Here is a 21,096-nt window from a genome sequence, read left to right as displayed (position 1 = left end):
TTCTGGTGGCAGGCTCCGCCCCCCTCCGGTGGCGTCTGTTGTACGTGGCGGCGGTGGCGGCGGCGGCCCCGCCTCCACAGTCCAACCCTCCGCACTTGATGTAAACAACTCCATTAACCCCGCAGCTCAAAACACCGACAGACACTGTCCACGCGTGAATGTATGGCCAACCAAACGTCATATCGGGTTGTCAACATGTCATCTAAAGGTTGTGGCGTGAGCGACCGCAAATCTTCCATATGTAAACACTGGCGCCCTGCCCTGCCCTACCCTGCGACATCCACTGAATCAACTATCACGCAAAAACAAGTATAAGGATGTCGATAGTACGACGAGCGTATCCTTGATTGTCGCACTTTTAAACAAAGAAAAGTCAAACACAACAGCGACAGTAGTCGAGACATCACCTATAGATTTTTTATTTTACCGAGGATAAACGGTTGTATATCAGAAAAAAGTACAAAATAACGATACGCAGCCAAATGTTGACGCCCAACATTGCGCGCACACACCCCTTTCTGGATAAAAACAAACAGAATGCGACAAGATCATATTATTAGCTTGTCATTTTAGGAATAGCTTTGAAGCGTCGGTACATAATAGTATGGTTTGGCTCACTTACCCGCTTTCCGCCCGTTGAGCGTCCCGTGTTTACATGAATATTTTTAATGACGCAGCAACAGCACACGAAGCAACGTGATTGTCGCCATTTTTTGTTGTTATTGAATTCTCCAAAGCCATGTGACAAGATGATCGCGGTTTTTAAAAGTAGACTTCCGATTGCGGAAAGGAAAATTGAGGGGGGAAAACGAGAGCAGGCTGATCCTCCGACTTGTTATGGATTAGTCTGCTTACTGACTCAAGACGTACGTGTGCGCAATATTTGACAGCTCAGGGACGGAGCTACACGGCTTGCAACAAGTACTACAAGTACATCATTCCTGTTGAGGAGAGCAGCGACAATTAAAGAGCTCTCAGTGATGCCAGCAATAAGATTTCACCCCCCCACAAAAAAAAAGCTTTCATATATCTGTCAAGTGTCGGATACAAACTTGATCAAATCATACACATTGACCGCGTGGCAACCACAACTGCGCATAATAAGCAACCATGAAATAACCACATCACATTCCAATAAATATTGACTGAATATTTGATGATTATTGCTTTCAAAAATGCTAGAGGTCTATTTGACTCGTCCAGCTCAACTATCGCTGGTACTTTATTATTATTATTACTCTATTAATATTTTGTAAACGTATATTTTGCGGTGTTTAGTTTTGAGTTGTTGTTTTCTACCCCTCTCCCTTGAAAACATAACAGAAAATGATCAAATAAATGGTCATCTTTTAAAAAATATTGGTGCCTTAAATTTCTATGATGACACATTTAATGTGAACTGAGAGAAGGGATCCCGTTATGATATTACAAGATGATCAAATATTTTACAATAGAGTAATCGGCAACAGTGCCCTCTGCTGGAAAATGTGGGATTCTGCGCTTGGCAACGGACAATGAAAAGTTTACAAATGACTATAATTACAATGATAGAACAATACAGGAAATAAAACAGCCCATTTGAACTTATCGCACATGTCAAAGCTGCTAAAGGATTATTGTTTGATGTAGTAGAGATCGTGGGAATTTGTAGCATGTATGATTTTTCAACGTGTACAATTGCTGGATTATTTATAGATCAGGGGGAAAAAAGACTACAGATACCACACCGCCCCACGACATGCGGGAACGGGAACCATTGGTCCGCCGCATTTTCCCTAGCTGATGTGCGCAGCAAAACGGGGCGTTGGAGAGACTCTCGTGTCCATTCGTGGAATTAAATGTTTTGAAAGATATAGCTTACCGTAATGTAAGCAAAAGAAGACCTCAAAGAAAATGAGGATATGCGCGCTTTTGCGGTAGGAGAAATAGCGGAAATGGGCACCAACAGAAGCTTTTGCGAACACTTTTGAGATAAAACAGGATTTTATTTTGCCTTCCGAGCATTACGAGTGGGGCGGTTTCATGCGTTGATCTATCAGGGAGTTTCCCCCTATTTTAACGAGGCAATTCTGGTTGCTTCTCTTGCAAAAGGCAAACGGGACAAGTAACATTACTCCGTGCAAACGGGACCAGACTTTTATTGGATTTTTGACGGGAGGAAATGGCCAAGTTGTTCCGCGCTGCAATAATGGGTCCTCCAGGATCAGGTAAAGGAACCATATCAGAGAGGATTGCACAAAGGTTCGGTTTGCAGTATTTATCCAGTGGACACTTTTTGCGTGAGAGCATAGCAACTAAAACAGGTAAGATCAACTCCATCGCCGAATGGGTTATTTTTCATCACCAAAAAAAAAAAAAAAAGGATCCGTGAAGTAAGGTGCTATTAAAGTCTACAACGGCATTTTTGTTTTTGGACATGATCTCAATGCTTTACTCCACTGACACAGAGAGAGCTTTGATGCATATCTGAAAAGAATGTGTCTCGCTCGAGTTGTGCGTCTGTTACGCACGTTTCCTCCAAACGATGAGGGGCAATGGAAAGGTAATTGGAGGAACACTTACAATCAGTGTCAGTGACATCAGTTTGGGTATGGATTTGACACTTCGGCTTCAGTCCACTGCGATTCTCTCATTTCACAGCAGATTGGTTTTGCCCATCTTACATAACGATGTCGGACAGTCCCACTTGGGAATTGGTTGACACCTCCTGTGGCAAGCAGCTGAATGAATCTTCTTTGAGTTAGGAAGGAAGGACTCTTAAATTCATGATCTGTCTATGTGTTTGTTGTAAACCAGAGGCCGGAGTGGAAGTCAAGACATATGTGGAGAGAGGCATGCTGGTACCCGATCACGTGATGACCAGGCTAATGATGCCCAGATTGGAACTCCTGAGTGGCCAAAGCTGGCTTTTAGACGGTAAGAAATACTTCCCCAAAATGTACTTTGTGTGCACCTTTGATCAATTGGACCTCATCTGCCATGTAAAGCAATGTCTTATTCATAATACATGGGAAGGGGAGAGGCAAAGCCTTCCTTCTCAGTGATTGGCCAACTTGTGTCCACTCCCATCATCTCAGATGACTTCTTTAGGAGAATGGAATGCATGCTCTATACAGTGCTTTTACAATCTGACATAATGGGCTCGCCATACTTACTTCTTCTATTTACAGCAGTGCAAGAGAGGAACAATATTGACACAAAACGATTGTTCAGTGAGGCTAAACAAATCATATTTATTTGTCCCAAGAAATGTGACCCGTAACAATTGTGGACACAGTAAGTACACATGTTGCTTGTCCCCACGGTGGCGAGCAACGCTCATGACCACAAACGCCCCTTTTTTTTATTTCAGTGACCTAAAAGCACACCAGGTCACTGTCTTTTTCCAAGTTAAATATTATCTAGTAACTTTAGTTGTAGCCAAACATTGATGAACGCTACTGCTTGTCGAGTCACATAAAAGCTGAAAACAGGATTAGTCATCAATCAGTAAACATCGTTTTGAGGTTGGGCAGAAATAAGAGCAGTTACAAAGTTAGTTTGAAAGTACATATACTTCACTCATAGTTCAACCACTGTACAGCATAGTTACCTTTTCACCAAATATCGTGCATCTCAAAGTTCTTAAAAAAATCCGTTCAAAATATGTTGCAGACGGATGGTCTGGTGGGCAATTTTCAAAAGACTTTTTTTTTTTGCTTAACTCTCATGTTCCAACAGTCCTATGAACTGCCTGTCGAATATGTTTGAGGTAATTGCCTAATTCTTATTTTAAAATGAAACTAAGCCAGCATTGACTTATAGAAACAAAAGCTGAGACAGAGGGGTGGGTGTGTCTGGCACAAAGCACAGTCTGACTGAGGTTTTCTTTCATTTCGCTAGACTTTGCACGAGTAGTTTTGGGCTCTTGACACACCAGATGGAGGCGAGGCGAGGCAAGCCGGGAGCAGAGTGGAGCAACAGGGCACCAAACAGTCATCAGACTGAACTTGCGCTGGCAAGAAAAGAAAATTACGGCTGTTTTTACGCTGAGTGCATAGGCGCCGACCGCTCGACCTAAATAGGGCCCTTAGTTCTTTGCAGGGCTTCAAAACACTCCAACATCATGAAGTCATGTGGCAGCCGTACATGGAAGTGAGGGGCGTGACTATGGTTAGCGACGTAATGGTTGGTTGGGAGAAAGAGGGATGGGAAAAGAAGCGAGCTCTTGGAAAAGTGAGCATCACCTCCCCCAACCCCCTTAAACGTAACACATATGTGTTTGGAATGTGCTAGGAAGCAAGCAAGGGCAAGACATGCAAAAGGCAGCTGGGATTCAAACTTACAACCTCTGACTGGGAATCAGACATGTTTATCACTTGCTGCAGTTTTTTTATCATTCTTTATTCCTTCCTAATGAAATGATTGATTGTTTTCTTAATTCTTGCCGTACGTTTGGGTGTGCACATGTTTTCTCCTGCTGCTCCGGTTAATCAGGCTGCCCTGCTTACAATAGTGGGCTGAACGAGTAGTAAATGTGTGAAATGAACAGTGACTCAACATGCCTCCCTCTCTTTGTTACGTGTGCGATGTTTGTTCAGTTTTTCTTAAAGTTACATTGTACAAGACCAGAGCTATTTCGAAACTCAATAAAAAAATGCTTTATTTTTATATGACTTAAATAATTCTCCAAAAGTTGAAAGTTTTTTCTACTTAATTTTTTTTGCATGCATGTTTTTTTTAATTCAACACACCTATTATAAAACATTCAAAGGTGACAACTTGAATTCATATATTTGAAAAAAAAAAAAAAAAGATGTTCAGTATTTATCCTTAGATTGGGACAAATAATCGGTAATGTTTCTTTCTTTTTTCTTTCAAATATCGCCACTTGCCTCACAAAAAGCAGTTGCTTTCATATTCTCACAAAATAGTTTTTGGACTGTGGGAGTAAGCAGGAAAACCTACGCAAAGTACAGGACGAAATCTTCCACACAGATAACACTTGGGCTATTGAGTATTTCTTGTTTGGAATGAAAACAGCATGTTTGGTGGTTTGACAGGATGGCACTGGACTTTCTTGTGTTTGTGGGCAGGTTTTCCACGGACGCTTGCACAGGCCCAGACCCTGAACAACTTGTATCAGCTGGACTTGGTGATCAGTCTTAACATCCCTTATGAGACTCTTAAAGACAGACTGAGCGACCGCTGGATCCACCCAGGGAGTGGTCGAGTTTACAACATGGGCTTCAACCCACCCCGAGTGCAGGTCTGAACGTTTTTCATGTGAACAAATCTTTTTGTTTTTATCATTCCATCTCAGTTTTTTTGGGGGGAGGGGGGGGGGGAGAAAATATGGGTCAAATTTGTCTTTTAGTATCCCCCATCATATCATGTGTTACCAGCTTTGAGGACACATGACTTAACAAACCTCATTCCGTCTCCACCTCCACTTAATTTTCTGGTTCTTTTATGTGAGTGTTTTGTGGTTTCTATTTGCTTGACATGTTTTGGCACGATATTTTCGCCTTCATCAGAGTCACGAGAGACGTTGAGATGAAACAACCAGAAGACAATTACTGGGAAATGTTTTCAAATGATCTTGGTCAATTCTTTTGATTTCACAAAAAACGTTGATCAAAACGTTTGTAGTACGACACAAGCCCAAATGGATCAATTCCATACTTTGCATGGGAACACTTCTGAGCGTGCGAAATGAGGCCAGGGGTGTGTGGACTTTTTCTTCATCCACTGTACACAGCAGCATAGTGGAGCACTGGTTAGCATATCCGGCTCACAGCTCAGAGGTGCAGGGTTTGATTCCGTCTCTGGCTTTCCTGTGTGGGTTTCCTCTGCGTAATCTGGTTTCCTGCTTTCCAAAGACATGCGTGGTTGGCTGCAATTAAACTTTACCACTGGTTTCAAAACAATAAAAAAAATAATAAAATATAGCGCGTTTGCAGCTGTAACAAAACGCTTTCAACATGAAATCACAATGACTCAATGAAAATGGTAAATGAAGAAACTCATGAATGACACGAACACATGTAGTAGATACCGTGACGTCATAGAACAACATTCTATTGTATTTTATGTGCCCTCTTTGCATCCATTGCAGCCTGGTGATCCTGAAAGGGGGATCCTTCCATCTGTGGTCCCTTCTCAAGGTTTCTCATTTTTCCCCTGGTAGGGGTTTTTGAGTTTTTCCTTGCCCTTTTGGGAGCCTAAGATCAGGGGATGCTTTGAGAATTATTGTCAATTGATTGTCTATGTGAAGCCCTTTGAGACTGCTTGTGATTTAGGGCTATACAAATAAACTTGACTTGACTTGACTTGACATTCGTCAAATAGAATGGAAACACCTCAAACTAAGCAAACTTAAAGTGAAGTGAAAATCTTTGCCGGCAGAAAACATTTTTCACTTACCACGTGAAAATGAGTCATGGTCAATATTAGTCATCCTGTTGTTGCACAACATTGTCAAGCAAGCAAAGGAGAGCGAGCGCCTCATGACACAAAAGGTGCCTCAGCTTTATGGAAAGTGTGAATTTGTGAACAATGGCTCCCCTTGTTGGATGAAGTTTCATCATTTGCTTTCATTATCTCTGTGTTTACCGCGTGACGGATGGATGCCTCAAAGGGCAAAGATGACATCACCGGGGAGCCCTTGATTCAGCATGACGATGACAAACCGGAAGCTTTGACGGCCAGGCTGAGACATTACAAAGATGTGGCCAAACCCGTCATAGACTTATACAAGTCAGTACATTCTTATTTTGAGCTGACAAGTTCATGTGTAGATGTAGCGTAAGTTGTTCTTCTTTGTCCGTCCTCAGGTCACAAGGCATCCTGCACTCATTTTCTGGTACAGAAACAGATCGGATTTGGCCTTACATCAACTCTCTTCTCAGCACCAAGATGCACATCCAGCCATTGGATGAGCATCAAAGCCAGGCGCCCTGACTTTGCTCCAACTCATCAAACGTCAAGAAGGTAGAACATTTGGAGTGGTTTTCTCCCCCCAAGAGACTGTTGTCTTTCAGGTTCCTCACTAACAGTGGAGTTGAGAAATGGCAGGATCCAATGTGTTTTCACGTCATTGGAGGCTTTGAAATCCTAGCAAGCACACCTTTTTTGCATTCACTCAATACAATGACATTGCATTTAGTGAATAGCAAATCTGATCAATAGATGTTAGTTTATACAAACTCATTTTGACTTGCGATGTACAATCTAATTTTGCAGAATTTAAATTGGAGCTGCACGTAAGACACAACAGCAGGCTTGAAGACAGAAAGCGTAAGGAAGAAATATGTCAACTATAAAGCAAGATTTCTTTCCTTTGGAATATCGCAAACTATGCAATACACCACCACGTCAGACTGTGAGATTGACAACAAACCTGTTACACAGTGGTCCGAAGAATCATTCTTGAATCTCAAATCATGTCTCTTTCAAACTCCATACAGTTCATTTGTCAGATATACAGTCGTCATCATGAATCATTAGAAAAAATGTAAATGCTCAAGAATGTCTGCTAAGATTGCCCTTTGAGTAATGTCGTGAAAAAAATACGGTCGGACCCGAGTTATTATGCAACGTAGTTCCTTAAAGGTATCGGTGGGTTGTCCGAGTGCGACCTTTGTACAAACTATACTCAAAGTAACTTTGATGAGGTCATTTCTAAGGTTTCTGTAGTACGCTGTGCAATGCAAGCTAGGCAGCTGTTTTGTAAACCAATCACTAGTTACTCTTCTACTGTGGAGTCTGAATGCAAGATACAGTACGTGCTGCAAATCATGTCTCAATGTCACTCTACAGTGCCTCTTGTGGTTTGGATGATGACAGTATCTATTACGTGTAAGACGCGCCACGCTGCTTTTCACATTCAAATAATCACATTTGCTCAATGCTCCTCTTTCAGTTTCAAATATCACATTTGTGACAGGTTACAGCAGAATTGATGACATTGTACATTAGGCTTGAGCGTCAATCAGGCAATAAAGTCTACTTCTCCGCCTGTTTCCATATATGAAGATGCATTTTATGTTTTGATATGTGAGGGACCTCACACGTGAAAATGAAAAAGTCGCTGAGCGTTTGCCTACGCCTGGAAAAGTGGCTTAGTTATGTGTTAACTTGTCTAGTTGCATTGTGCCCGCAAAGTCATTTTCAACACGATGAATGATTTGATAGACCTGTTATGCAATGATTCAACACAACCAAATTGCGTCATGACGTGTAGCAACAGCGTGTACTTTAAAATTAAACAGGATCCATTCATTATCCAAAGTAGGCGGGGCGGGGTTCACCCTGAACTGGATATTTTCCAGCGCTACCGGCCGTGTTTTTGGTACGTGGGAGGAAATGGGAGTACCTGGAGAAAACTCAGACATTGTTGTTGACATTGGTTTTTGTTTCCACATTGACTAAAAAAAGTGTTGTCAAATCAAAAGGTTCCTTTTACAATGGTTTGTTGACGGTGTAAATTTCATGTGACCACGCAGAATAAGGGTCGGCAGCTTTTGTTCACGGGGGACTTGAATGGGTGGGTCTGGTGTGGTGAAAACATTTGCAGGTGGTAATGATTGCTTTGGTGGAAGACATTTCTTTTCATGCTACTATTTTCATCCCAATTCTGCTCAATCTTGTCACATTCAAAAGGCAATAAAAATCATTTCTGACTTTGTTTTTATGCCATTCATTGATGATCATCACATGCACAAAAAGCCTATTGAAATCTCCATGTAGCTTCCAAATAGATGTGCTAGTTGGGATAACACGATCGATCACCAGGTTGCTCCGATGATAGTAGTGCACGCAGGATGCACTGGGGGCGCACTTTTGCGGAGCACAGAATTAACCCCAGCCGACAGCCAGCCAGCCCGGCCGGCCGGCGGCTACATCTCGGGATTTACCAAAAGCTTTGGATGCTGTGGCCTTCTCCTGCACCGGGATGTGATGTGTTTGCTGCTACTGGGAGTAAGACAAGAAACGCGTTGACCTTTGACTTGCAGCTGATGACAACACAAAGGTCGCTCGCTGACTGACGGACGGACGGCGAGAAGCGCATCTTTGCCGACCGATCGATAGGATTGCGCTCCTGAATGCCTGAATCCGTTCTGAAAGGTAAAGTCATATCGATCGATGCATCTTGCATTTGCCCCAAACGGGGGAAATCGGCATTCTGTTCCCGACCGAAAAAGCCGGATGTTGTCATTACGTAACACATACACGTCAGTCCGCGGGGAATATCGTGCATCTTTCCTCCCATTTCATTTCTAATCTGACGATTAAATTGGGCTGCAAAATGAGCACGCCTACATGGTTTGCTGTCTGGAGCCTGTGTTGCGTTGCTTTTTGCGCGCGCGAGGACGTGCCACCATTGCCTCATCTCACATGCGTCATTCAACCTGATGGTTTCCAGTTAGCGCAACCTGTCACTTTTGCCTTATGCAAACGAGACAAGACAAGAATACATTCGAGAGAACGGTGTCTGCGTTAGCTCGCAGTGACGTCACGGCAGTTACGTCACGTGAGCGGCTTAGCAACCGTTTAAGGTTTTATGTTCCTGAGTGGCCTCCTTCAATGACACAGACAATAATGCTTGCTCAAACTATTTCAGTTGAATTTTTATTTTTTAGGTTCAATCATTTGAGGTTCCATAACTTGATAAACATGTAAGTGTCCAAATCAGAGGGGCAATCTTGCAGGATGATGAAAAGGAAAGACTCGACTTGACTTGCTGAAGGACTGACTGTTTGGAACCTTTGTGGAAAACTTGCATTGCAATGCCTAATGTGTGAGGTGCGCGGGTACAGTATTTCTCTTCTTTGGAGATTGGACACACTCACTCACTCACTCACTCACTCACTCACTCACTCACTCACTCACTCACTCACTCACTCACTCACAGGCTGCCATGGTCAAACTCAAAGAATGGAGCCTTGTGCATTGGAGGGGTATCATTTCCTCCCTCTTGAGCATTCCGTTCCCGCTGCGCTTCCATCCGCTCGCTGGCTGGCTGGCTGGCTGGCTGGAGAAAGAAAGACTTTCCCAGGCTCATATCCTCTGTTCACATCCATGAAAGTGTTGCCAGGGGACAGGGCAAAAGGAGGAAGCATTCCACCACCCTGCTTAGACTCAAGGTCAACATTTGAAATGGAATTGCATTGAAAAAAAAAGATGCCTGACTGACTGACTGAAATCTGCTGACCCCCTTCAAAAGCTCCCTTTTCTCAAGTAGATAACACTGCATTTTTAACCATCAGTCTTGGACAAAAGTTAAGAATACATCAAACTGACACCTTCCATCAAATGAAGGTGACATAATCATTCAAGTGGGCAGGAATCAATCTGTCTGGGTAGCAAAGTTGTTGGAGCAAGGGATTCAATACTGGGCACGGAAAGGGCTACATGGGGGCACATCATTTGGCTCTACGCCCCCGACTGTGCAACACTGCGGCACTGAGCTGAGGAGAAAGAGGGGAGAGAGATAGGGCGACAGAGAGCGAGCGTGCGAGCGAGGGAGCGAGCGAGTGACGGCGCACACCTCCCTCCCTACCTCCCTCCTTCCCTCTCTCTCCCCAGACAGCAGTGAGAGCGTCCGTTCGTATTCTCTCCTCCCCGGTCGGACATGTGCTGCATCTAGCCGTAGCAACGATAGCATCCGGGCTTCAAAATAGCTTTGGATTTCAGACCTTTTTTGGGCAGTGGAAGAATATCTGTACTGCACAGTTGTGGCTTTTTTTTGGTGATGAGCTTGCTGGGCGCATATAAGAAGAAAAGCACTTACAATGGCTATGAATGTTTGCAGTTGGTCGATAGTGGCAGAGATAGCTTCATCACCGGCAGAGGAGGAGGAGGAGGAGGAGGCACACACGGAGCAGGCCCGGTAGCCCCTCTCCACGGACCCAAGGCCAGCCCGGGGAAAGTGGAAGACTGCAGCACCATGGACAGCTCAGGTACGGTCACAGGAAGCGAGTGAGTGGCGTCAGCCATTGTTGAACGACCCCCGAATAGTGTCCAATTAGCAGATGGCTGGCAGACCCGATGATTTTCAGGCCTCTGTGTAGTATGCTGTGGTGCTATGTCACCTCCAGCTTCAATTTAGTCTTAAAATGAGCCAAGCATGGAATGTCTTCTTGGATATATTGCCTTGAAAGTGTACTCCCATTGACTGTTATTATTATTATTGGCGGTCTGTCTGTGTCATTTTAGTTTCAATTAGTTTCAGTTATGTTCATTCTCTTTTTAGTCCGGTCAGGTCTAAGACTATTTTATTTTAGGTCAAGATAACTGCAGATATTTCTAGTAATGCAATTCTATTTGATCCACATCCATCTCAGACATCGAAGATACTCTGATTTAAATGATGTTCTTCAGTATGTTTTTCTAACCATGCACATCCCATCCATTTCAATAAAATAGCCTCAAAATACCCCCCTCCCCCACGCACACACACACGCATATACACCGTTATTGATGACATTTTGCTAGCACCTCTGCTCTGCTGAAGACATTGACGGTGGACATATGATTGAGTGGTTTAGTTGGTCTCTCTGTGGCACCCTATTGCACGTCTTTAAATTCACCACTAGGTGGCATTCGATGAGTCTATTTTTGCTTTGTATTTATTTTAGTGTGGTCAAATGTTTTCTTTCTCCAGATATGGATGCCAACTACGGTGGAGGACTGTTGGATATGGTTAAAGGCGGAGCTGGAAAGTTCTTCAGCAACTTTAAAGACAATCTCAAGGACACACTAAAAGACACTTCCACCAAGGTCATGCATCAGGTTGCCACGTAAGTATTTGTAATTCATGGACTTCTTCATCTTTGGATCATCAGATCTGTTTGGTGTAGAAAAAACCCCAAATTGACCTTGCCATTCCAATAGTTTTGGAGAGGACATTTTGTTTTAGCATGTGTGTGCATTTTACACTCCTTCCATCCACATTCATTTGCAGAGCGCTGCAAGTGACGGTTCAAGTGACTAACTAAAAGAAGAGAATTCAAATCTCTTCTTTGATTTGGTTTGAAATGAGGTGAGCTATATGTGAAACAGAACACCGGGCTCTGGCCTGGCCTGGCACGGCTTGCTCCACTCACTGTTTGTGCACTGGGACCACAAAGGGGGCTCTGTTTTGCAAAAAGAGCACATGGACTACTGACTCAGCAGATCTGACCCTGAATATTCCTGCACTCCCCTGTCCTGTTGGTTCTTCTTTACAGCGCTCCCCAGCAATTAATTATTCATGCTAGTTCATTGTGCTAAATGGCCAGCCGTTGCATTTCATGGCGCCATGTTTGTTTGTTCAGTGCATAGACGTACGTGTAGGAGGCATGAAGCAACAATGAGGGCGGCGGTACACTGCTATAGCAACCAGCACAAAGCTCAAGATGAAAACAAGTCTTTTCGCACATTCATTCTTGACTCTTGGCTGTCATCGAGGAGCTCAAGCTATCCACCATCACTCAGTCGTCGGATGATATCGGCAATATTTGTTTTGGACAGATCACTCTGTTGCAAAATGCAGCCACTGGTGCAATGTGCATGAGCGTTATTTTATATCGTGAAGACGTTTTCCCTCATTAGATTTCAAGATGCGCTTCAAAGGAAATGTTGTTTGTTGCAGGTACACCAAAGGGGAGCTGGACATAGCCTACATCACGTCAAGAATCATAGGTAAGTATTTTGTGGGTGCATTTTGTCTGGCTCTAATACGTTGGCCGCTGCTTGACTTGTAAAGTAGCTGAGTTAGTTGTTGATGGTGTCGTTTTTCAGTGATGACCTACCCAGCCGAGTCTGTACAGATTGGCTACCAAAACCACGTGGAGGACATTCGATCCTTCCTGGACACGCGTCACGCTGACCATTACACTGTCTTCAACCTGTCACAGCGCAACTACCGCGGAGCCAAATTCTCCAACAGGGTAAAAGAAACAATTGGAGAAAGCTTCTTTCTCGTTCCAATCAATCCAAATGTTTTTTGTTTTGTGGTTGTCATCCTTTTCCTCCAGGTTTCCGAGTGTAATTGGCCGGCTCTGCAGGCTCCCAGCCTCCACAACCTCTTTGCTGTTTGTAAGAACATGCACAACTGGCTTAAGCAGAATCCCAAAAATGTGTGCGTCATCACCTGCTCGGTAAGCATGCTATCTTGAGGTCTCTTGGGGTACTTGAAAGAAGTAAGCTTGTCTAAGAAATGGAATCCATTTTTTTCGCTCCTGTGTCATTGTTTGATTGGAAATGGGAAACCCGATTGAACAGTTTTCTGTCATTTGGACCCGCAAATGAGAATTGTTGCCTCTCATTAACCTGACATGAACTCGGCGAAATGAGCTCATAATAGTCCTTTTTTTTTCTTTTTCCACCCGCTGGCAGATGGTCAAATGGTTTCGCGTTCCATGCTCATTTTAGGAACTTTGGATGTGACGAGCGCTCGCTCGCTGTGTGCTTTTTAGGACGGCCGTGCGCCCTCCGGCGTCTTGGTTTGCGCCATGTTTTGCTTCTGCCACCTCTTCAACAATCCCGTTCCTGCCATGCAACTCCTCAGCGCCAAGAGACCAGGCTCGGGCCTCTGGCCTTCGCACCGCAGGTAGAGTCGCTGAAAATTGGACTCAAGCTGGAAGTCTGCTGCTGTGTTGTGGGGGTTCCAATTTTTCACGTCATTGCCATAAAGAAGTCAAAGGCATAAAGGAACTTAATAGGTCACAACACAATTGTTTGTATTGGTCTTTGTGAGCAGAACACGGTCTAGAACTACATCAATAATGTGCTCATCATCCAGATGGTGAAATGTTTCAATTGCATATTTACCTTGGACCAGTCAGTGGTCGGTTCATAATCGCTCTCTGGCAGGTACATCGGCTACGTATGTAGCATGGTGTCGGAGAAGCCCAGTCTACCCCACAGCAAGCCTCTGAAGATCAAGGCTCTCACCGTCAGTCCGGTGCCTTGTTTCAACAAGCAACGGAGCGGCTGTCGGCCCTTCTGCGACGTGCTCATCGGAGAGACCAAAATCTTCTCCACGGCGCAGGAGTACGAGCGAATGAGGTACAGCCGCCGCATTTGACAGATTGATCTTATTCCGTGGATTCATTCTAGTTGTGTATGATTAGAGAGCACAGAGTTCAAGAGGGGAAAGTGCTTTTTCCTCTGGGCGTCAGCGTGCAAGGAGACGTCGTCCTTTCTGTCTATCACATGAGGTCCACCATAGGGGGACGTCTGCAAGCCAAGGTATGCAGAGCATCTTCTTTTGTGAATTATAGATAAATATTCAAATGAAACGTTTCAAGGTGAACATTTGAGATTTAAAAAATCCAAGAGTTTGTCAGGATCAGATCCAACCAATATCAAATAAACAGGAAATATTCCAATTCCAATTTTCTTGTTGAAAGTAACAGTTTTCTTCACCCTTTAGGTGTCGAACACGCAGATTTTCCAGATCCAGTTTCACACTGGCTTCATTGCACCCGGAACCACGATGTTGAAATTTAACAAGTAAGTATTGGTGACTACTTAATATTGGAGTACTTGTACAGGTCTTGGTCTTAAAAAAACAACAACGTGTTATCCTGACATGTGGCTGCTGTTAGATACGACAATCTAGTAATCCACAAATGCCTCACATCTTCTGTCAGACCAGAGCTGGACGCGTGCGACTCTCCAGACAAGTATCCCCAGCTGTTCCATGTGATATTGGACGTGGAGGTGGAGGGCTTAGACAAACAGAAAGACCTCACACCACCCTGGGAGCAGTTCCCATCAAAAGATCTGAGTCCCAATGTGCTTTTCACCTGCCATCAGGAACATCAGGATGCTCTGGCCATCGCCGGTACTTGTCCTACTTATTACAACAACTATTCCAATAATTTACCGATGTACTGTACATTGATTTGTGCCATGATCACAACAAATACCGATGTACCATAAGAGAGTCCAATTTTTCCAATGAAGTTGGGATGGCATTGCCGCAGAACAGTGCTGTTTGTTTCTTCACAAAGTCACTTTTATTTTTGCCCCACCAAGATGAGATGGAAGGCTTGGATTTGGAGGGTAAGACAGTAGTGGAGTAGAACTGTACAAAACTCCAGTCTAGCACAGCAAGGGGCCATTCAATTTGATCACGCAAAATATATTCATATGCATATTGCATTTCAAGGATTCATTCAAGTCCTACAAACACATGTCATTTATTCCTGTGTTCAAATCTGCAGTGATTGCATTGAATGGAGCCTCATCGTCGTTCTGGCACAAGAAAAAAAAAAAGCTTAAAATGCCCCTGATGCAAATCGCCGTCGTATGACTTGATTGTAGTTTAGTTGAAGCGGTTGTTCTTAGCCTCCAACCCTTTTGACATGACGGACAAGACACTATTCAATTTCCATTATTAGGCTCCAACCCTTTTGACATGACGGACAAGACAGGATTCAATTTCCATGATTTCCTCTTGATCCTATTTTGCCTCATTTCCCCAAATAGGTATCCTTGCATCTCTTTTAATTGTTGACATGTTGATTCTCCAGAGCCGAGCAGGCCCCACCGAGGTCCCGACGGCCGAGGCCACGGTGAGGAGAGCGAGCCCTCTGACGACGACATGATCTCCCTCTCTAGCCAGCGGAGCAGCACCAGCACAGTCCCCCATAAAGGGGATCAGCCTTCTCCCACCCCCGTGGAGCCTGACCCCCCTGGAGAAGTAGATCTCCTTGGCCTGGGTAGCGAAGATATCAAGCAAGCACCTCCCGTTACCCGCGCTCCATCGACCACCGCTGACCTCCTGGGGGACTTGTTCGGGGCTCCGCCGCAGCCAACCGGCGGGGCGTCATCCAATCACTCCACTCCGCATAAGACTGCGGCGAGCTCTGCCTCGCCGTGTGCTTCCCCCGGCCGGCCAGGTGAGTAGACAGGATGCATTTAGGTCGATTGGCACATGTCTAATAATGTTGTACGTTGCAAGATGGCGACAGTGCCATCTGTTGTCAGCAGCGTTAGCTAGCAAGCTTTTTGTCAAGGTTTCAGTTCAGATCAACACGAGGCACTCACAATCGACAAAGGATAGCAAAGAGCTCTGTGTTGTAAAGAAATGTTGATGGAATAACCCCAGTGTTTGTGTGATCCCCAGTCTTTGACCCCTTCGGAGGCGGGCCTATGCCTAAACCTCAGGAGATGATGGGCTCCTTCCTCGGAGCAGGTACGGAGCAGTCGGCCTCCTTCTTGCATGCCGCTCGCTCTCCATCCCCCACCTTGCAGCCCACAAGCTTTGGTGAGGCATGTCTCTTCTGCTCTGTTAATAGCACACTGTCCATCCATCCTGTCATGCTCATTGTCTTCGAGCATTGGCTGCTAAAAGATAAGAACCAAAAATTGTAGCAAAGACTCAAGCTCATGGCAAACATCGCGAGGGTGGTAAATGACTGTTCTCGAATAGGACGGAGTTCCCCCGTCCAAGCCGCTACCCCCAGTGTCAATATTCAGCAGCAAAACGTCATGGGAGGCTGGGAATGGAACAGGACAGCCACTACCGCCACAGGTACACCCCAGCTGCACCCAACCCAACTACTAGTATCAGAAAGAAATCAATATCCTCTCTAATTTTGGAGGAGGCGGCAGCGGCGGCGGCGGCGGCTTGGGAGCGGCCAGTCGATCAGCCACCACCAGTCCCACGGGCTCGCTCCACAGCACACCCACCCACCAAAACAAGCCAAACACTCTGGACCCCTTTGCTGACATAGGTAACCTCGGGGGTAAGTCACTGCACTGCATTTCAAGCAGCCAGCCGCATTCGAGTTTCTGACGTCAACTCCGCCCTTTCTTCCAGGAGGTTCCGGATTCTCCAGCAAGCCCACCACACCAACAGGAACAAGCCCTTCCTTTCCTTCCACGGGCTCTCCATCGCGGCCTCCTCCGTCTCCGCAGCACGCCGGAGGGTGGCAGCCCCACTCGGGAGCCACTTTCCCGTCGTGGCAGCCTAACACCGCCACAGGAGGCTGGCAGCCGCAAGGACAAGGAGCCGCTCCCCAGCCCAAGCCCAGTCCGAGCCACGCGTCCGGGCCTCACACTTCGCCGCAGAACCGACCCAACTATAATGTTAGGTTCTCTGCAGGCGGGGGTGGATCACCCAGCGCTGCGGGCAAAGCACAGGCGGGATTGGGTGAGACTCAAACTTGGCTACTGAAAAACTCATCATAATAATAATGAAATTACAAATTCTGTAAATGTCTCTCTGCTTGCTTGCTTCCCTTTGTGGCAGGCTCTAAGCCCAAGGCTTCCAATGCCAACTTTGATGACCTGCTGTCTGGTCAAGGCTTTGCAGGAGCCAAAGAGAAGAAAGGACCCAGGACTATTGCAGAAATGAGGAAGGAAGAAATGGCCAAAGAGATGGACCCGGAGAAAATAAAGGTAGCAGTTGGCTCACATATTGTCAATGACCTGTTTCAAATGACTTTCTTTTGTTTTTAGATTCTAGAATGGATTGAGGGGAAGGAGCGCAACATCCGGGCTCTCTTGTCCACAATGCATACAGTGTTGTGGGAAGGAGAAACACGCTGGAAGCCAGTCGGCATGGCTGACCTGGTGACTCCAGAACAGGTCAAAAAGGTCTACCGCAAAGCCGTCCTCGTCGTCCACCCTGATAAGGTGAGATGAAACTCTTTTCAATCTTTTTAAGCCCCACACATTTTATAGCAGTATACATTACATCATGAACTCATTGGTGAATATAATAATATATCAGAAGAATATCATGTCCTTTCATTTGATTGCATCAAACATCTTTTTCGTGATTTGCGTTGTTGGTTTTTTCTCCAAAACGAAATGTTAGAGGGGGTAAAGGCCAAGTCATTTTAACCAATGTTGCACAGGAACTCTCTGATACATGATACAATGAGATAAAATATGAAAGCGATGACCAGAAAAACGATCAGCCCCTCAATAATGCGATTCGTCAAAGTTCCAAAAGTGGGCTTCAACCGGTCAAATAAAGACGCATTTTCCTGGTGAACGACATTTGTTGTTTCATGAAGGTGGCCCACTATATTAGCAATGGTGATATTATAGTCAGGCACAAAGGTACAACATTCAGATCCAACGACAGAACAAGTCCCCCCTCTGGCCGCTGAGAGAAAATCCAAAGCCGCTCGCTTTTGGAAAACCAGCAGTCGAACCGAAGCCAGTTCGCTCCGTATGAGCCCGAGCGCCCTGCCCGTTTGGTTGGCCATCATCTCAATGGTGCGAGACAGTTCGGCCATTTGATCCAAAGCCGACATAACGCCGTATAAAGGGAGAAGAGAACCAATGGCGTTCTTCGACGGGGACTGATGGCGCGTCCGTCTCGGAACTCTCTGGGGTAACCACTGAGTCACTCTCATACCCGGGATGACGTACGCTAAGCCGCAGCGGCCTTTGTAATCCACCGGAAGATACGGGTAAGCCATGTTGCCGCACACCCAGTACATTCCCACAGGAGACGAGACGGAGCAGAGGGCAGCCCGGTGAGCCAGCGCGTCCAGCCGGCTCGGCCCCGCCGTCTCCGGGCACCGTCCAGGCCTCCATCGCACCGTCTGAAAGTCGCCGCCGGTGTGGCTCGGGTCCCGCTTAAACGTACGAAGGCAGTCCGATTCTCCTACGGGTGCCGTCCCGTCATTTTCCAAACACCAGGAAAACATTTGAGGAATGAGCTGTACAGGAACGGGATTCGGCGTTTCCACACACTTGTCGCAGTTGGTGCGCGGTCCCCAACACTTGAGAGGTCGCATTTTGGACAGACCAGGGCATTCGGGGTGAGAGAAGGGGATATGCAGAAGGTGGCAGGTGTCGCAGTCAGAAGCGGGCAAGGCCATCAGTGGCAAGACCAGTCCGGCCGTGTAGGGCATCAAAGCGCAAACGTAGCAGCTGGAATTAGGCTGGAGGTGCCGGGCCACTTGCCACGCCGTAGTCAGGAAAACGTTGAGATCGTCTGCGGTTACCTGTGGCGCACTGAGGGTGGACCCCACCAGGACCACGGCCAGAAGAAGCGTGGTCATCCTTATGGCAGGCAGTGGTCCTGTGTGTTTGGATTTAAGAGCAGCACCATCATCAGGGTTGAGCAGTCTCCTCCCTTCTCCTTATCTCTCAGCATGTCACACGGTTCATTCATCTAAGCAATCACTTTGTGTCAACAGAGGATGTTGGCACTTTCAGGAGGCTTCAGAGAAACATTTTGACAGCATTTGAATAGGAGACTGCAGCTAGCCTGTGTTTGCCTCCATCTGGAGCAATCAATGGGTTGTCACAGTTAGCATGACACCACCGCCTTTTGTACGCTCCTTAATGTACGTGTGAACAGGCTCCATTTGTTGAGAGTGCATTTGGGAATTTCTCACCAAACACTGAGCTAGGGTTTTTCCATTTAAGGATATCTCAGGGAGTCTGCAAAATATCTTTTGTTTTTTTTATATACAAACCCCCCAAATTCTTCCAAAACTAAATTAGTATCCCCACAGGCACATTTTCCATTTCCGGGCTTAAGAGAAAATGCCGATTGGTCACTAATTTCTGTCTTTGATTATCCGTCGCAGGCAACGGGACAACCCTATGAACAATACGCCAAGATGATTTTCATGGAACTAAATGATGCCTGGTCAGAATTTGAAAGCCAAGGACAAAAACCTCTGTACTGAAAAGGAAATGAGGGAAGAGAAGAAAGATGCTGACACGTTTCAAACCACCAGATTTGCATCACCCGGCTGGATGTTCTTTTACTGCCTCCTACTGTGTGTCATTTGTGCAATATGATCTCAGCAATCAAACACCATTCAGTGTCTAGTGCAAATCTGACTCGATCAAACTCAAACAGTACAAGATAAGAGAAAAAGTCATCAGCGAGTAGACTGTGACCACGTTGACTACGCTAAGTGTTCCAATCTTACAATAAAAGCTGACACTAGATATTCTAGTTTTGACCATTGAACTTTTTACTGGCTGTCATTTGCGATCAGCACATGTACAGTTGTAAACATGAAGCACTTTGAAGCAAATGTGCGAGCTAGTTTGGTCAAAGCACAAACAAAAGAGGAAAGGCAATTATTATTCAGCGTTTTCTTCATTATCAGCACAGGGCTCCCCCTTTTTTTTTTGATAAATTGTGCTCTATTTATTGAAACACTTGCAGATGTCTGAGCCAGTAACTCTTCAACAGAGTTTCAAACTACAATAAAGAAATCAGCAAATGTTATGCAATGCCACGAATCGCCTGTTGCTCCCCCAATTCGTTAGAATGCAATAATGGGTTGATTTTGCAAACGAATGTAAAAATCTTGATTTGTGTGCATAAGCCGGCTGGTACTGTAAAAGATGATCTATTGAAATTGATGGCGTTCTCTCAGAGCACTGACACTTTTCTTTGTTTTAATAATGCTCAAGAATAGCATCAAATTAAAGCTATGTACACAGTCCAATTGACATATTTACAGTCCATTTGATGCCCGTTTTCAGTTCCCATTTATTTGAATGTTGTCATTGGTCGGAATCTTTTGTTTTCAGGACTCTCTTACAGTATCTGTATTTTGTATAGTGACTGAAAGGAAAAGACGGTTGAAAAGATGTCTGGGATGCAAAATGATTTGAATCCCATAAAGCGCTCAGAGACACTGAAAAAAAAAAAAAAGGATTTGTTGTGTATGTAGTACTATTGTGCTCTACTTCCAAGGATGATCAATGTGCAAATAACTCATAATCGGAATAATCCCTCGAGAGTCTTACAAGTCACCAAAATACTGTAAACATCTGTGTCGTACTCTGTGGATGTGTGTATGGAAGTGATTTGGATATTCCATGTCTTTGCCTGTCTGCTGTATTACTAAACCCAGTAAAATGTGTTCCCTTTCATTTGCATACGTACGTATATGCTACGCACACCCCCTTTTATGCAACGAAAGAGTCATCAATTCTTGGGCAGGCACACAAAGGATTCTTGAGAACCGAATGATGCTTAATGGTTTTTCCAATGTTGGCAGGAGTTTGTTTTGTTTCATGTGTTCCCGGAAGACCTGGAACCATACAAGAAAGCAAATGAGCAGTGTATTCCTTTTATTAAAAGCAGGTTAGGTATTCCCCATTTTTGCAATAGGAAAAACCAAC

At 45.1% G+C, this 21,096-nt stretch overlaps 2 protein-coding genes across 8 annotated transcripts; both read left to right on the top strand.

Moving 5' to 3' along the window:
* Window positions 1–1,510: 1,510 nt before the first annotated feature.
* On the top strand, window positions 1,511–8,668 carry ak4 (adenylate kinase 4). 2 transcript variants are annotated; one of them, XM_085927213.1, is made up of 6 exons: window positions 1,511–2,303; window positions 2,797–2,916; window positions 5,076–5,248; window positions 6,620–6,738; window positions 6,816–6,972; window positions 7,225–8,668. In XM_085927213.1, the coding sequence occupies exons 1-5, from the start codon at window positions 2,162–2,164 to the stop codon at window positions 6,940–6,942; spliced, it is 681 nt and encodes a 226-aa protein (XP_085783339.1). In that variant the 5' UTR covers window positions 1,511–2,161; the 3' UTR covers window positions 6,943–6,972; window positions 7,225–8,668. The 2 variants fall into 2 exon arrangements, with proteins under 2 accessions (XP_085783339.1, XP_085783338.1); XM_085927212.1 differs by having other exon boundaries at window positions 6,816–8,668.
* A 171-nt stretch (window positions 8,669–8,839) lies between these two features.
* dnajc6 (DnaJ (Hsp40) homolog, subfamily C, member 6) lies at window positions 8,840–19,912 on the top strand. Of its 6 annotated transcripts, none has more exons than XM_085928882.1 (19): window positions 8,840–9,108; window positions 10,796–10,943; window positions 11,648–11,783; window positions 12,617–12,666; window positions 12,766–12,914; window positions 13,002–13,124; window positions 13,443–13,576; window positions 13,840–14,034; window positions 14,100–14,217; window positions 14,402–14,481; window positions 14,622–14,815; window positions 15,507–15,875; window positions 16,103–16,243; window positions 16,409–16,510; window positions 16,581–16,724; window positions 16,799–17,131; window positions 17,231–17,379; window positions 17,440–17,616; window positions 19,536–19,912. In XM_085928882.1, the coding sequence occupies exons 2-19, from the start codon at window positions 10,931–10,933 to the stop codon at window positions 19,635–19,637; spliced, it is 2,709 nt and encodes a 902-aa protein (XP_085785008.1). In that variant the 5' UTR covers window positions 8,840–9,108; window positions 10,796–10,930; the 3' UTR covers window positions 19,638–19,912. The 6 variants fall into 6 exon arrangements, with proteins under 6 accessions (XP_085785008.1, XP_085785006.1, XP_085785007.1 ...); XM_085928880.1 differs by lacking the exon at window positions 8,840–9,108 and adding an exon at window positions 9,706–9,786; XM_085928881.1 differs by lacking the exon at window positions 8,840–9,108 and having other exon boundaries at window positions 10,736–10,943; window positions 16,103–16,171.
* Window positions 19,913–21,096: the final 1,184 nt, after the last annotated feature.

The sequence above is a fragment of the Syngnathus leptorhynchus genome, chromosome 13 (genome assembly GCF_054491065.1).
Source record: "Syngnathus leptorhynchus isolate UIUO chromosome 13, UIUO_Slep, whole genome shotgun sequence".
Taxonomy (NCBI): Eukaryota; Metazoa; Chordata; class Actinopteri; order Syngnathiformes; family Syngnathidae; genus Syngnathus; species Syngnathus leptorhynchus.
Note: the sequence above shows the minus strand (reverse complement) of the source record. Positions and strands in the feature narration are given on the sequence as shown.

Excerpts from the sequence above, each read along its gene's own strand:
- ak4 (XM_085927213.1), top strand. The coding sequence starts at position 2,162 with ATGGCCAAGTTGTTCCGCGCTGCAATAATGGGTCCTCCAGGATCAGGT. Across the intron at positions 2,304-2,796 it reads GAGCATAGCAACTAAAACAG|AGGCCGGAGTGGAAGTCAAG; the intron begins GTAAGATCAACT and ends GTTGTAAACCAG. Across the intron at positions 5,249-6,619 it reads TCAACCCACCCCGAGTGCAG|GGCAAAGATGACATCACCGG; the intron begins GTCTGAACGTTT and ends GATGCCTCAAAG.
- dnajc6 (XM_085928878.1), top strand. The coding sequence starts at position 10,736 with ATGAGCTTGCTGGGCGCATATAAGAAGAAAAGCACTTACAATGGCTAT. Across the intron at positions 14,482-14,621 it reads ACGATGTTGAAATTTAACAA|ACCAGAGCTGGACGCGTGCG; the intron begins GTAAGTATTGGT and ends ATCTTCTGTCAG. Across the intron at positions 15,876-16,102 it reads TGCTTCCCCCGGCCGGCCAG|TCTTTGACCCCTTCGGAGGC; the intron begins GTGAGTAGACAG and ends TGTGATCCCCAG.